At 42.4% G+C, this 12,623-nt stretch overlaps 1 protein-coding gene across 2 annotated transcripts in view; it reads right to left on the bottom strand.

The window, feature by feature from the left end:
• LOC148032772 (uncharacterized) overlaps nucleotides 1–12,077 on the bottom strand; it is a 115,683-nt gene extending 103,606 nt beyond the window's left edge. For both annotated transcript variants that reach the window (XM_087683439.1, XM_087683440.1), the window contains exon 1: nucleotides 11,587–12,077. In XM_087683439.1, the coding sequence (XP_087539565.1) occupies nucleotides 11,587–11,718 (132 nt within the window). In that variant the 5' untranslated portion in view covers nucleotides 11,719–12,077. The remainder of the gene's footprint in view (nucleotides 1–11,586) is intronic.
• Between the last annotated feature and the right edge of the window lie 546 nt (nucleotides 12,078–12,623).

Genomic DNA, 12,623 nt, shown 5'->3' with positions numbered 1-12,623 from the left:
GCAATGACCCTTTATGGACAGCTTCAGCAGATGAAGTTTGAGCCGAAGGACACCATTCAGTCCTTTTTGCTTCGTGTTACACACGTACAAGACCAGCTTCGACACATGCAGTCTATCCTTCCAGAGGCACATCTAGTGGGAACAGTACTCTACAAGCTCCCTTAGGAGTTTAATGGAATGGCCAATGCTTTGCAGGCACAAATATCATCTGCATCTATGAGTTTACCCATATATCCTCAATGCTACTTAAGCATGAGGCATCTTTCCGTTTACAAGGAAGGATTCCGTCTCATTATGGAGATTCCAGTTAGGCCTTTACAACTTCTCAGATGAGTGACAAGAAGAAGTCGAAGGCCCAATGTTATCACTGTGGTAAGAAAGGACACTTGCAAAAGAACTACAATAAGTTACTAGCCTCACGGAAGAAGAAGAAAAAGTGAGATGCGGACTCCTCTAACGAGTCAACCTCTTCCTCAAACTCTGACTTTGATCCTCTAGCCAAGAGGAAACCAAGGCATGGAATAAGTCCACTTCTTCAGACCAAGAAAAGAGCTTGGTAGACCCTTTCTCCACTGCTTTCTAGTCCAGGTCATCCCTCATGACTCTCAAGTGCCTGAGAGGAAGTGTGAGAGGGTGGTAAGATGGGTCAATTGAGCCTCATCTATACATATATCCAAGTCTACAAGTTCCGAAGAGAGACAACCTTGATGCAAGTTCAAATCCTTAAATAATTGGCGCAATTCAAAATTCGACTCTAAATCCCAATCAAAGGGGAGTTCAGTACTCCCTACTGTAGCATTAGCTTCACTCTCTCTACTTTCGCTACTTTGTCTACTCCTTTTCCCAATGACACTACTGGTGAGTGAGGCCACTCGATCCCATTGATATGAGTCTGCTTCACTTTCTTTTGATGATGTTCTATCGAATGTGGCATGGTGACCATTGCACCAGTTTGGCAAGCCAAAGTGTAAATTTGCAATTTTGAGCACTCTACAACTAGTTGGAGGCCAACAATAAAGATGTTAAGGCCATTGTGCACCCATGGATCTATTATGTTGGAATAAATCACCGAAATACAGTCATTTGTAACCAATTTCGAGTATATTTCAATGATCTAAATAAATATTGAAAGGGACGTCAAGCTTTGGGGCCAACAAGTGTCAATGTGTGGTGTAGGAGCACTCTAGATCCAGTTGTGTATGGAGTTTTCTTGCTAAATTTACTAATAAGCTAAATTAAGTATTTGCTAAAATGTGGTTTACTGCCCTTTGGCTTCCAAAGGACAGTTTCAAAACCAGTCAAATCGGTCATAGGATAGTGATTGAGGTGGAGATCCAAAATCCACCACCCCAGTCAGCCACTATTGAACATGGATATTAGGGGTTGGAGAAACTACGCTACCTCCCTGAGGAAGGTTCCCTACTACGCTACCTCCCTGAGGAAGGTTCCCTCTTAACCTTCATGGAGTGATACTATCACCACCAAAAGGGGCTAAGGTTGATTTTGGAATCAATATGGAATTCAGCTTTCATGTAGGTAGAATGCCCTTAGCTATGAATGGTATAATTTTAGATATGGGTGTAATACCATTGGCACACTTGTCATCTACATGGCCAAGTTTCTGGCAAAATGCACAAAACCTATTCTTTCCAAGTAAGTAATGCCAAAGGGGTCTTTGTGATGTTTTGACTTTACCACTTTCTTTTCCCTTCAATGAAGGAGACTAATCATCGGTATCAGATCTTCACCTGTCTTTTGGATCAACCATAGAGGTTGAAATTGGATCTAAATTCCTTTCTACTCCTTGATTCCTTCAATGAAAGGGGTGAGTCATCAGCACAAGGAGGTTTGTGCTTTTAAGCAACCACAGAGGATGATACAATGTGTTGCCTAGGGGGATTTCCCACAATGTGTAGATGGAATTCTCACAACAAAGCACCAAGGTGCAAAGCGGTACACCTCTGAGAGTGTAATGATGGCCTAAAGTCTAAATATGCATCAATGACTATGTATTAAGATTGGATACCCTATAGTTGGTCTAAATTAGGGTCCTAAATTTAATGTAAAGGGATATAAATGTGCAAGGAAAGTGAGAGGGAATGGCAAGAAATGTGAGAGTGAAACACCAAACTTGTACTCAAATGAAATAAAAGATAAAGGATTTCCTTTTGGAGCATCTCTAATCATAGAGTTTTCTTCATATCCATACTATTATCAATTTGGATCTCCACAGTGATTTACAATTGGTTCTTGTATAATAGGAGGAGCAATATAGACATGAGCAAGATCACAAAAAAATGGCTTGTACAAATTTGCCACCAAACTCCATTGTGAAGACTTAGGACATTTAATTGTATCCTAAGTAGATCGTCTTTTCTGAACATAGAGGTGATTAGTCCCGTCAGCTAAGTGCCCTAATTAAGATGCACCTTGTGAAGGAATATAAGGCGAAGAAGAGGTGGGTTTGGTTAGTAAAAGAAAGATTAGTAGGTGGTGACGATGATGTGTTGTGCTCCTGTAGAGGCAATAATGTCGGCCTCCAATGTAGCTCTCCAAGAGGAAGGTGTCTCAACCATTGTGACTTGGTTACATGTCACTAATGTATCTCACACAAACCTATTAGCGAATATTGTTGCTTCATGTGTGAGTCTATATTGTACTCGTGGATTGTGTACTAGATATGATGTCAGCGCTAGATTATTGAACCAATTTATGGCCAACTAGCATTTCCTATACTAACCGACTTTATTTTTATGGTGCAAGATTGTTGGCCGACCAATTCATGATAAGGGCCTATGTATAAACCAAGCACTCTCTCCTCTAGTCAATTCAGTATACACCATCACATGTAGGCCTTGTTCAAGAGAGGGAGTGGTGTTAGTGCCCACACAGCCAATGACTCACTATTGGTTCTATATTGTCTCTTTTCTTGGTATAGGGATTCCATTACCCAAGCATCTATCTTCTAAGTTTTTTTGCAATGTTCTTTCTTCACAATGTTTCTCCTCTTTCTTGTGTTTGTGAAGTCTATTACAACAAATTCACACGCTTCCATTGCTGCATCTGACGAAGGCATGAAATTTTCATGCTTTGTTTAGCATTTAATTAAAAGTTAATCAAATGTGCGAATGTGACTTGCTCATGTGAAGTGTAGGTCAATTATTTCACAATGTGAGACCTGGGACCTTGAGATATCCATTGGTGCCAAAGGCAAAAGCTGTAGCATGCCAACATTTTTTGGCACTCCCTAGAACAAGCGACAGCATTTTGGAGTCCCTGTTGGGACTGGGCTGCAATGGATCAGCTTCGCATGGTAGGGCAGTAGCAGATTTTAATCTTTTCTCACAATGAAACTCTGAAATTTCTCTCTCCTCAGCATTCTCTCTCATCCTCCAACCACTTCTCATCCTTCCCTAACAATTTCCATGCAATAGAACTTAGGGTTTGACAACCACCTCAAAAAATATACCCAAAAATTGAAGGCCTACAAACTTCAATTTCAATCACTGAAATTGGGGTAATTTCAAGAGGCTCAAGTGGTCATTCAGCTAGCAAACATTTGGGGCTGGATTTGTCACCCAAAGAAAACAATTGAAGGCCAATCCCCAATCAAACCAAGGGGCAAATTGGTTTGAAGGGTCGTTGGTCATCTATGACAGCAAGAGACACTAGGATCAGTGGAGGAGATTGAAGAGTCTCAATATACTTCATTCATTCGTGATAAGAGATAAAGAAATACCACAAGAAGCACCACTTTTTGGGGCCAATAAGCTATCCATTAACCAAGATTAAGTGGTAAATTGTGCATTTCAGTTTATGTTGTTATATGCTTGTGATTATTATTGATTAATCACGTTTTTATCACCCTCTTCATGGAGGAAGGCTGGTTTCATGGGTCCATTGCTGGGATATCATCAATTCTCTTGACTTGGTGGTCCCGAGGGACCTAATTGAAGGTCAAAAGCTTTGCTCTAGTGTTGGAATTGTGTTCAGCTTAGCAGTTACAGTAAGAATATCTTCTTACAGTGAGATGGGACCAACTAGTGATGATGCATCTCATTCTAATCTTAAAAGAGGCTTAGAGTATGGACAGCAAGGAGAAAATGAGGTTGTTGACCAAGAAGTAGGTTCTTCTAGGCCACATGATGTGGGTGACCAACAAGGAAGTGAAGAATATGATGATCACTCTAAGGCTTGATTGAAGGCAACAGCCAACGTCTTTGCTCAATTGGCCCAAATCCGCAGTTTGCGAGATTAAATTCTCCCAAAAAGGACAGCCACCGCAACCTAAAGATGCACCAAAGATTGGTGATGAACAAAAAAGTGATCACTATTCAGTATAAGGATAACTCCCATATTTTGAATGTAAAATTGAAAAGGGAATGTGTCCATGTTGTATCAAGTGTTGCATTTCTAATGTCGTGGAAAATTACCTTTCAATATGCTTGGTTTTTCATTAAGAATAAGGTTGATAATGAAAATGTTGGGACCATGTTCAAGTTAGAAAAGGATTGCATTGTGTGTGAGAAAGAATGTATATGTGGAGAGAAAAGAAGAGAGAGTAAGACATAAGCTAGCTGCAAAGTAGAAATGTATTCATGTTGATTAATCAAAGAGTTGTTTTTTACAATGAGAATGAGCTACTTATATAGGCTAAGACAAGTGGGTTGCTTACAACATCAATGATGTCATGATCGCATGTGTCCAACTACTCTTAAAGAGTCTAAATACATCTCCCTCTTTTTCCACCAACTAGAGGAGAATTCACATGAGTCTATTAGAGAGGCATATTTCAACACTTCTACCTATACCCACTTCGGTACCTCTTTGCACCCCAATACATCATTAGAGGAATGCCACCCTTTAGCACTGTGTCTTCCACATTCTCACAAGTAAGCTCTTCTTTTCACCTTGGGACGGCAGTGATGGGCACTCACTACCCCCATCACTCAGCTCCCCACTTATCAAACTTCTAGACACAAGAATTCACATCCTATGCTTATGATGCACTGTCACATACTCCATGGGCCACTCCTATGCAGGGATTTCCATCTTCTGCTCCACGTGTTCCTCTCTCTCCTCCATGGGCTACTCATGCAGTCACCATGCCATTGCCTCATCAGTCCATTCCCACCTTGGATCCACTTTGCATACTTCCTACATGCATGGTGGGCACTCTAGGATTAATTCCTAAGTGTACTCCACTCCCCCATCCTACCCACTGTTTCCCTTCTAGAGCACTCCCACTCATGTTGCAACAGCCAAGAATGCCTTAACGGATAAGACTCATTTTAACCGGTTGAATTTCATGAGTTGGTCAAACTTCACGCAACAAGTGCTTAATCTCAAGGTCCAAGGACTTTGGGACCTCGTCATTGGTCTAGAGTCTATGCCAGACCCTTGATTAGCTCACCCTAAGCACATCCATCAATGGAGAGCCCAAAACACCACAGCTAATGTTGACTTAATGTAGGGATTGCTTCCTAAGTTTCACTCTCAGTTACAGCATTTCTCCCTCCCATCTGAATATTAGAGTCATCTCATTGATCACTATGTGGCACGAGATCGCACTCGGTGTATCAATCTCGATTTTAAGCTTCAAGAAGTTTCCATTAAGAAAGGGAATGATCAAAAAGTCAAGTTGGCGAAAATCGGCAATTACTCACTGAGTTTGCCACTACTAGCTCTCTAAAGTCAGATGACAATCAGGTTACATTCTTTTTTAGTAAGTTGTCAAAAAATATTTCCACTTCATTTATCACATTATCTCATAGCTCTGATTGTCGACCTTCTATGAGTTTTGAGAGTTAGTTCTTACATTACGGAACACTACATGATCAAGTCCACAAAAAGTCCTCCATATAAACTTATTCAGAGAGAGTTTGGTTGCCTTGTCTTCACAAGGGAAACCCAACGATGGCAAGAATTCAGAAGATACAAAGGCAAGTCAAAACACGGAAGACATCCCTTCCTCCAACGAAACCAAAGAAACAAAACCCATCTAGCAACAACTCCCTAAGAAAAATAGGTTTTGCACGTACTGCCAAAGATGCCATGTGGACGAGGAGTGTGTACTAAGGCTCAGGATCTTCCTCCTACACCGTAGCAAACCACTGCAACTACTTCCAATCCTACTAGACAGTCCAGTGGGGCTACACCTTCCACCATTGCCCCATCTGCTCCATCTAACCCAACGGATATTGGAAATGTGGCCCACAAACAGCCTTAGCAGTCGATATCTTTGAGTACTCCTAAAGAATTAGCTCATTGGTCTGCTAGCTTCCCACCCATCGCACTCTTTGCATCCATTCCTAAGTCATCCCCTACACCTTCATCTAGAACTACCTCTCCACCTCATTACACATTTATTGGCATCAACCTACTAACGGAGATTCGCAATAGCCTTAATCTCTCCTTCAATCTTCCATTGCACTCACTCATTCACACACACACACACACACATTGCATTGTTTTTTCAATTTGCTTTGCTTTATGTTCTTCTTTAGAGCCTCTCACTACTAACCTTTATTTTGCAAATTCTAATCTCTTCCTAGGAGATTTGCTCTTCTACCAACATGGACGCTTCTCCTCCTAAGGCAGATCATGCAACATCTCTCTTGATGCTACCATAGCAATGACTTCTACCTTGCCCTTCCAGTTGAGGTGCTTCATCCTCATCTTCATCTTCATGGTTATTGGCACCACATGAAGACCGATATAAGGCCCCTCTTCCTCCTTCAACATCAACATCCAAGGTTGAGAGGGGATTCCTATCCTTTCATGATATCCTACAGGTTTTGGCACTTGTCTTCGACATTGGCCGCCCCCTCGCCCCCCCCCCCATCTCTCTTGATGCTACCATAGCAATGACTTCCACCTTGCCCTTCCAGTTGAGGTGCTTCATCCTCATCTTCATCTTCATGGTTATTGGCACCACATGAAGACCGATATAAGGCCCCTCTTCCTCCTTCAACATCAACATCCAAGGTTGAGAGGGGATTCCTATCCTTTCATGATATCCTACAGGTTTTGGCACTTGTCTTCCACATATCTCATCTATCATTACCAATCTATTTCGTTCACTTTGTGTACGTGCGAGAGCTCTCTCTCTCTCTCTCTCTCTCTCTCTCTCTCTCTCTCTCAAAATGGAATTCCATCCCCATAACCTGCTGGTCACACACGAGCTCCATACCCAACAGTGGTATCAAAGCGGTGGAACTGATCTGTCCATGTGCAGTGACAAAGCAGTCTGCAAATGCATTTCATGGCCTGCTGTTCATAATACAGCAGCAACAGGGAGAAGTACAAGAATAAGAAGAAGAAGAAGAAGAGGGGGAGAAGTGCTGCCCATCACTGTGTTGTAAGCCCTGCTATGAAACGTTGATTTCTACAACCTGCACACTTGTCTGCCCTCACAGCAGCCCCAACACATCATCAGCTTGTGCATCCTGCCATTGCAGCCTCTCATCACAATCTGCTGTGCGCCACACCTGCTGGCTGCCCAGCGCCATGTTTCCAATCCACAAGCTCACAAGTCTATCACTTGTTCATTTCACCAGTCTCACGAATCACATCATCTAACCATCGAATCCATTGTGCACCAAAAACCTTGCGTGACAACCTGTCCCACATGGCCCATCCCATCGCATTGACCACTTGATGCATTGTGATCCATACACTGCCCTATCAATCATCACCAAATCTAAGGAATGAATATCATTTTGAGTGTGAACCTTAATCAATTAAAGTGTTAAACTTTTTTTAAAAGGGGCAGTTCACACCCAATTTGGAAATTTCAATTCCATTGGAAATTTCTCAAAATTTCTTCTCCAAACTTTGCGGCTTTTCACATTGGCGCCCTATCTGCATCAAATTGGAGCCTCTAGCAACACACTCAAGACCATCCAAGCCCTCACATTCAACATCAAGTGCAAAAAATGACTCGCCGGGCATTCAATGCTTGGCGACACACTCGCAAGTAATCAACACTAATCGTGATATCCCAGATATCAACATCAAGGAGGGATTTTTATCGCGATAAATTTTTAAAGTAAAAATCAAAAAAAAAAAAATATAAAAATGTGGTTGGGATTAGACACTAGCCATGCTCACGCATGTACTAAGACCCTCCCATCACTTATTAAATAATTGTATGGCGTCCTCTACCCATATTTTAATCCAAAACAAATTGTATTCCTTTTGATTCGCTAAGGTGTTATATTTCAGGAGAGACTCTAACCACTTTGCATATGACCTCCAAGTTGAACCCGACAACTATACCTATGTATTTGGCCTCTAGTCATGTGTCTAGTGCCTCTAAGCCATGCTCACTTTTGATCAATCTTTGAGACATGTAGACGTACCTCTCAACCATGTCTTACTTCGGGTCCCTAAGCTTCTCAATAGACCATGTCATCCTCATGTTGCACCTCCCTCACTTACATCTCCTGCTCCAGAATCATTGTACAAGACTAGACACTACCCCTCTTTGAGGTGAGACCTTCCCATTTTCATTTTCTTTGTGTGTTTCGCGTCACCGGTTCAGTCACCCATGACCCGAAGGGGGATTTGTTAGATTTATTTATCCTCGTGTGTGAACACACATTATTGTGTGTAAAAGTGTGTGTATAGGTGTGAGCTCCTTGTGTTGCCACAATATGGCCTTGCACAATCTCATGATTTTCCAATAGCCCTAGCCAGTTTGGTTTGGAGTTTGCTTTCCAGTGGTAGTAAGAGCCCCCTCTAGAGATATAGGGCTATGAAACTGATTGAACCACCAAGCATAACATAGTAGTTGACACTCAAGGTGGGCACGGTAGGCTGTTAGATCATATGCTACACAAAATGAAAGCATTTCCTTAGTAGTTTGTTTCGAGACAGTGTGACCTGGTCACATCAAAGGACTTAGAAGCCCCTTGTGGTAGAGAACTTGGCAAGACTTACACATCAAAGAGTATGGCTTTGCTTTGAGGATAGTAGCTTGGCTCATAGAGAGAGACCCAAGATGCAAATATGAGGATTTTTAGGAAAGCCATTGTTTCCTTGCAACATTTGAACAAGATTCCTACTCTAGGTTACTTGCAAGTAGAGTGTATTTAGGGACACTATCATAGATGGAAGTTGCTAAAGCCATGTAGCTCAAACCAAGTTGACATATGTACATACCAACATGAAGTATCTCCCTCTCTGGCAAGCAATACCAAGAATTTCCCAAGTGTGAATTTCGACTTGCTATTAAGAATCCCCTCTTCAAGCACTTTCTTGAGATCTATTGCAATTTCTATGTCAGAGTACAGCTTATAGCATTCTCTCTCTCTCTCTCTCTCTCTCTCTCTCTCTCTCTTCCCCCCCCGGAGTTCCATCCACCATAGCCTACTAGTCACACATGCACTCCATACAGCTCCATACCAAATAGTTGGGTGCACATTCTCATCATGTAGCACACTACTTTATGCATCTCATTGCACAAAGCACACCTAGGCAAATCTTGAGATGTCTCCAACGGTTCTTCGCCACCTTACTCTTTCATCACCTTTTCCTCGTCATCGACACAATCGAGTGGTTGGGTTAGCTTGTTTGTTTTGTGATATGTTGGATCTAACCATCATTTTTCATTCTCCCCATGGGGCACAATTACTTGAAAGACCATAAACCATATTTATTCTTCGACCACCACCAAAAAAATTGAAACTTAGTAGGCCATTGGACAACCGACAAGTACCCTTTGTTCGATGCCCTATCCTCTCTAGGGTGACTATTTGGACTCCCTTGATAAGATAACCATCGCCTTTGTAATCTTGCTAGGCCATTGGAAAGCCGACATGCACCCTTTGTCCAATGCCCTGACTGCTTTGAGAAGGAATGCCCTGGGGTAACAATGGGCTTGGGCTTTTCTTGGAGTCCCTTCTTGGTTCCAATTTTGGGCCAACAAGAAGCTATTGAGCTAAAAATTTATTACATCTTGATTAGCTCTTTAAAACAGCCCCAAAATAGCAACTTACCCAAAGTTTCATTAAACAAGGATTGGTTCTAGAGAGTCCGAGTCTCACATACAAAACCCTAATTTGGGAGAATGCCTCCATATCTATAAATAGACAAGTTGCCCACCATTCAACGCTATCCTTTGTGCACCTTTCTCACCCTTGTATACACGACTCCTACCATCCCTCCGTCTACTCCTCCAGTTGCCTGGTGACTACTTTCTTGTTGCCGCCTACTGCCTAGCGTTCCTCCATTGGCTGCATTGGAACCTCCACTACCATTGCCAACTCCAATCTACCCTCCATCAGCTGCACTTAGACACTATCTACCATTGCCAACCCTTGAACACCTTGTGTTAACTTGTGTTTGCCCTCCATCTACCCAGGGCACAAGTATTCTTCATCTAGCAACTCCTTGATATTTACATTTAGCAATATGGGCTCCACCAGCCTTCTCCATTGCTCCCTCTGCTAGCATTTGTTTCCTCTACTGCCTTCGGCATCAACATTTTGCAATTTCCTCTCCTCCAGCACTCCAACTAGTGGTTATAGCACTTGGGATCTGTCTCCCGTGGACGTCACACTCCGACACTCTACTACTCTACCCTTGAGCATTTTGTACACTCTTACATTCATTTACTACATTGAACCATTCAGTTTAGAGTTCTCTTTTTTCTCTACTTGTGTTTGTGTTTTTTGCATTTTGACTTTTGAGTTTTGCATTTTGCATTTACGGTTTGAGTTTTGCACATCAAGTGTCTTTGTGTTTCAATTGTAGTTGAACATTTTGTGTTTCCTCAATGCAAACCCTAGCATATCTTCACACTCCGTAGTTGGTTGCATCGCTTTTTAGGGAGACTTATTGCCCAATGGGGTCTCATGGCCTTCAAGTGCTTGAAAGGACTTAATATACATTGTAGGCATCCTGCCTTTAGCATAGTACTCCGATAGCTAATGTAGAATGATATGTGTTTCCGACATTGGCAAGTTGTCATAAGGGGTGTATTCATACATAATGTCAATTGTGTAGGGAACAATGGTGGAGGAAGAACATAAGGAAACAACAGATGCAAGGGAAGAAAGCAATGTATAGACATGGACATGTCATCATCGATGACAATGTGGCTGCATAGTAATACTCCACCTATGAGACACAGGTACAGCTTGTAGCCTAGAACGAAAACAGAGCAGTAAGCCAGATCTTGGAAGGAAGGAGGTGTCACACACCACAGTCCAATAAGGGGACTACTGACTGTGCATAGGAGGGTGCCTGAGGGAATGTCTCATAGGCCAATTTGGCCTTCAATAGATGTTCTCTCTCTCTCTCTCTCTCTCTCTCTCTCTCTCTCTCTCTCTCTCTCTCTCAGACTATCTTGACTTTTGACTCACAATGAAGCCCAATTCCTATAGCATGCTAGATTTTATATAAGGAGAACACCCATTGCGGCACGTCACTCCATTGTCATCAGATCCGAAGGTCCATTGTTGTCAAAACACATTCATGCTTAGTTCAAATACCATAAATAGCTTGCATTTGTGCTGCATGTTGCAGGATTGACGATCATCAAAAAATCTCTGGCAGAAATAGGAGAATTAGTACACCTACCGCCAGCACATCGTCGGTGTAGCTTCCCATAAATTCCGACAGCTTCTTCATGACAGTATTCCGCAGAGAAGTAGCACCTTCGCTACTCACGTCGAGGGAGAAGGTAGGTCCGCTGGGGGAAGAGGAAGCCATGGTGAACCTTTTTTTTCGTCGTATGTCCTTGCACTGGATCGAATTGATCGATGGCTGAAACTGTGTTTTCTGTTTTGTAGCGTTTCCTTCTCCTAAGAGGGAAGGATCAGCGCTTTCGGCTTGCAACGGAGCTCAGGATCTGCGACATTATCTCTGCGTGCGAGATGGATTTTTAGGGATTTACTGTGTTGCAATCCGTCTCATTCGTCCTGCGTTTCGCGAGGGCTCGACGTGTCGTCAAGAAGGGGGGCGATCCTGCAGGCTATGGAAGCCTGCAGATTGAAAGGGGAACATCGGCCAGGAGGAACAACAAAGTCCGACGAGGAAGGAGGTGTCAAACGAGTAAGCCTCGAGTTTTTTCATTATATACTATAATACCTGCTTTTCTTGTTATCGACCATTGTCACTAACAACGTCGCCTATCCTTGTTATCTTATCGATTATAATATATGGAGTGTCACTAGACCTCACCAACCTTAAAAGGTTCATGAGTCATGAGCTAGGCCTATCAAGCAAATGAATACTCTCAAGCCATACCGATTGAGTTTTTTTTTTTTAACACAAGGTGTTTCTACTTTACGATAACCCTTCTTGATGGGAATAACACCCACTTTTTTCACCCGAAGTTAGAGCGTCCTCTTGGAGGGGTAAAGCTCGATAGAACCACCCAACTCTAGGTTTTCAACCTTTGATCTCCGACAACTAACATGAAGGCAAAGCAACCTCTGAAGCGTAAAGCACCATAGAACCGCCCAACTCCAGGTTTTGAACCTTTGATCCCCAACACCTCACATGCACTCCCAACCAACTAGGTTGACGCTCCTTAGTGTTGATTAAGTATTTTGCTAAGTTTTAAAAACTCATAAGTATATCTATTAAAGATGTGTGCTTGATAAATGTGTCAA

Source organism: Lygodium microphyllum, chromosome 8, assembly GCF_053477565.2.
Source record: "Lygodium microphyllum isolate KBCC chromosome 8, Lygodium_microphyllum_v1.1.10, whole genome shotgun sequence".
NCBI classification, from domain to species: domain Eukaryota; kingdom Viridiplantae; phylum Streptophyta; class Polypodiopsida; order Schizaeales; family Lygodiaceae; genus Lygodium; species Lygodium microphyllum.
This window is presented reverse-complemented; position numbering and strand designations above follow the sequence as displayed.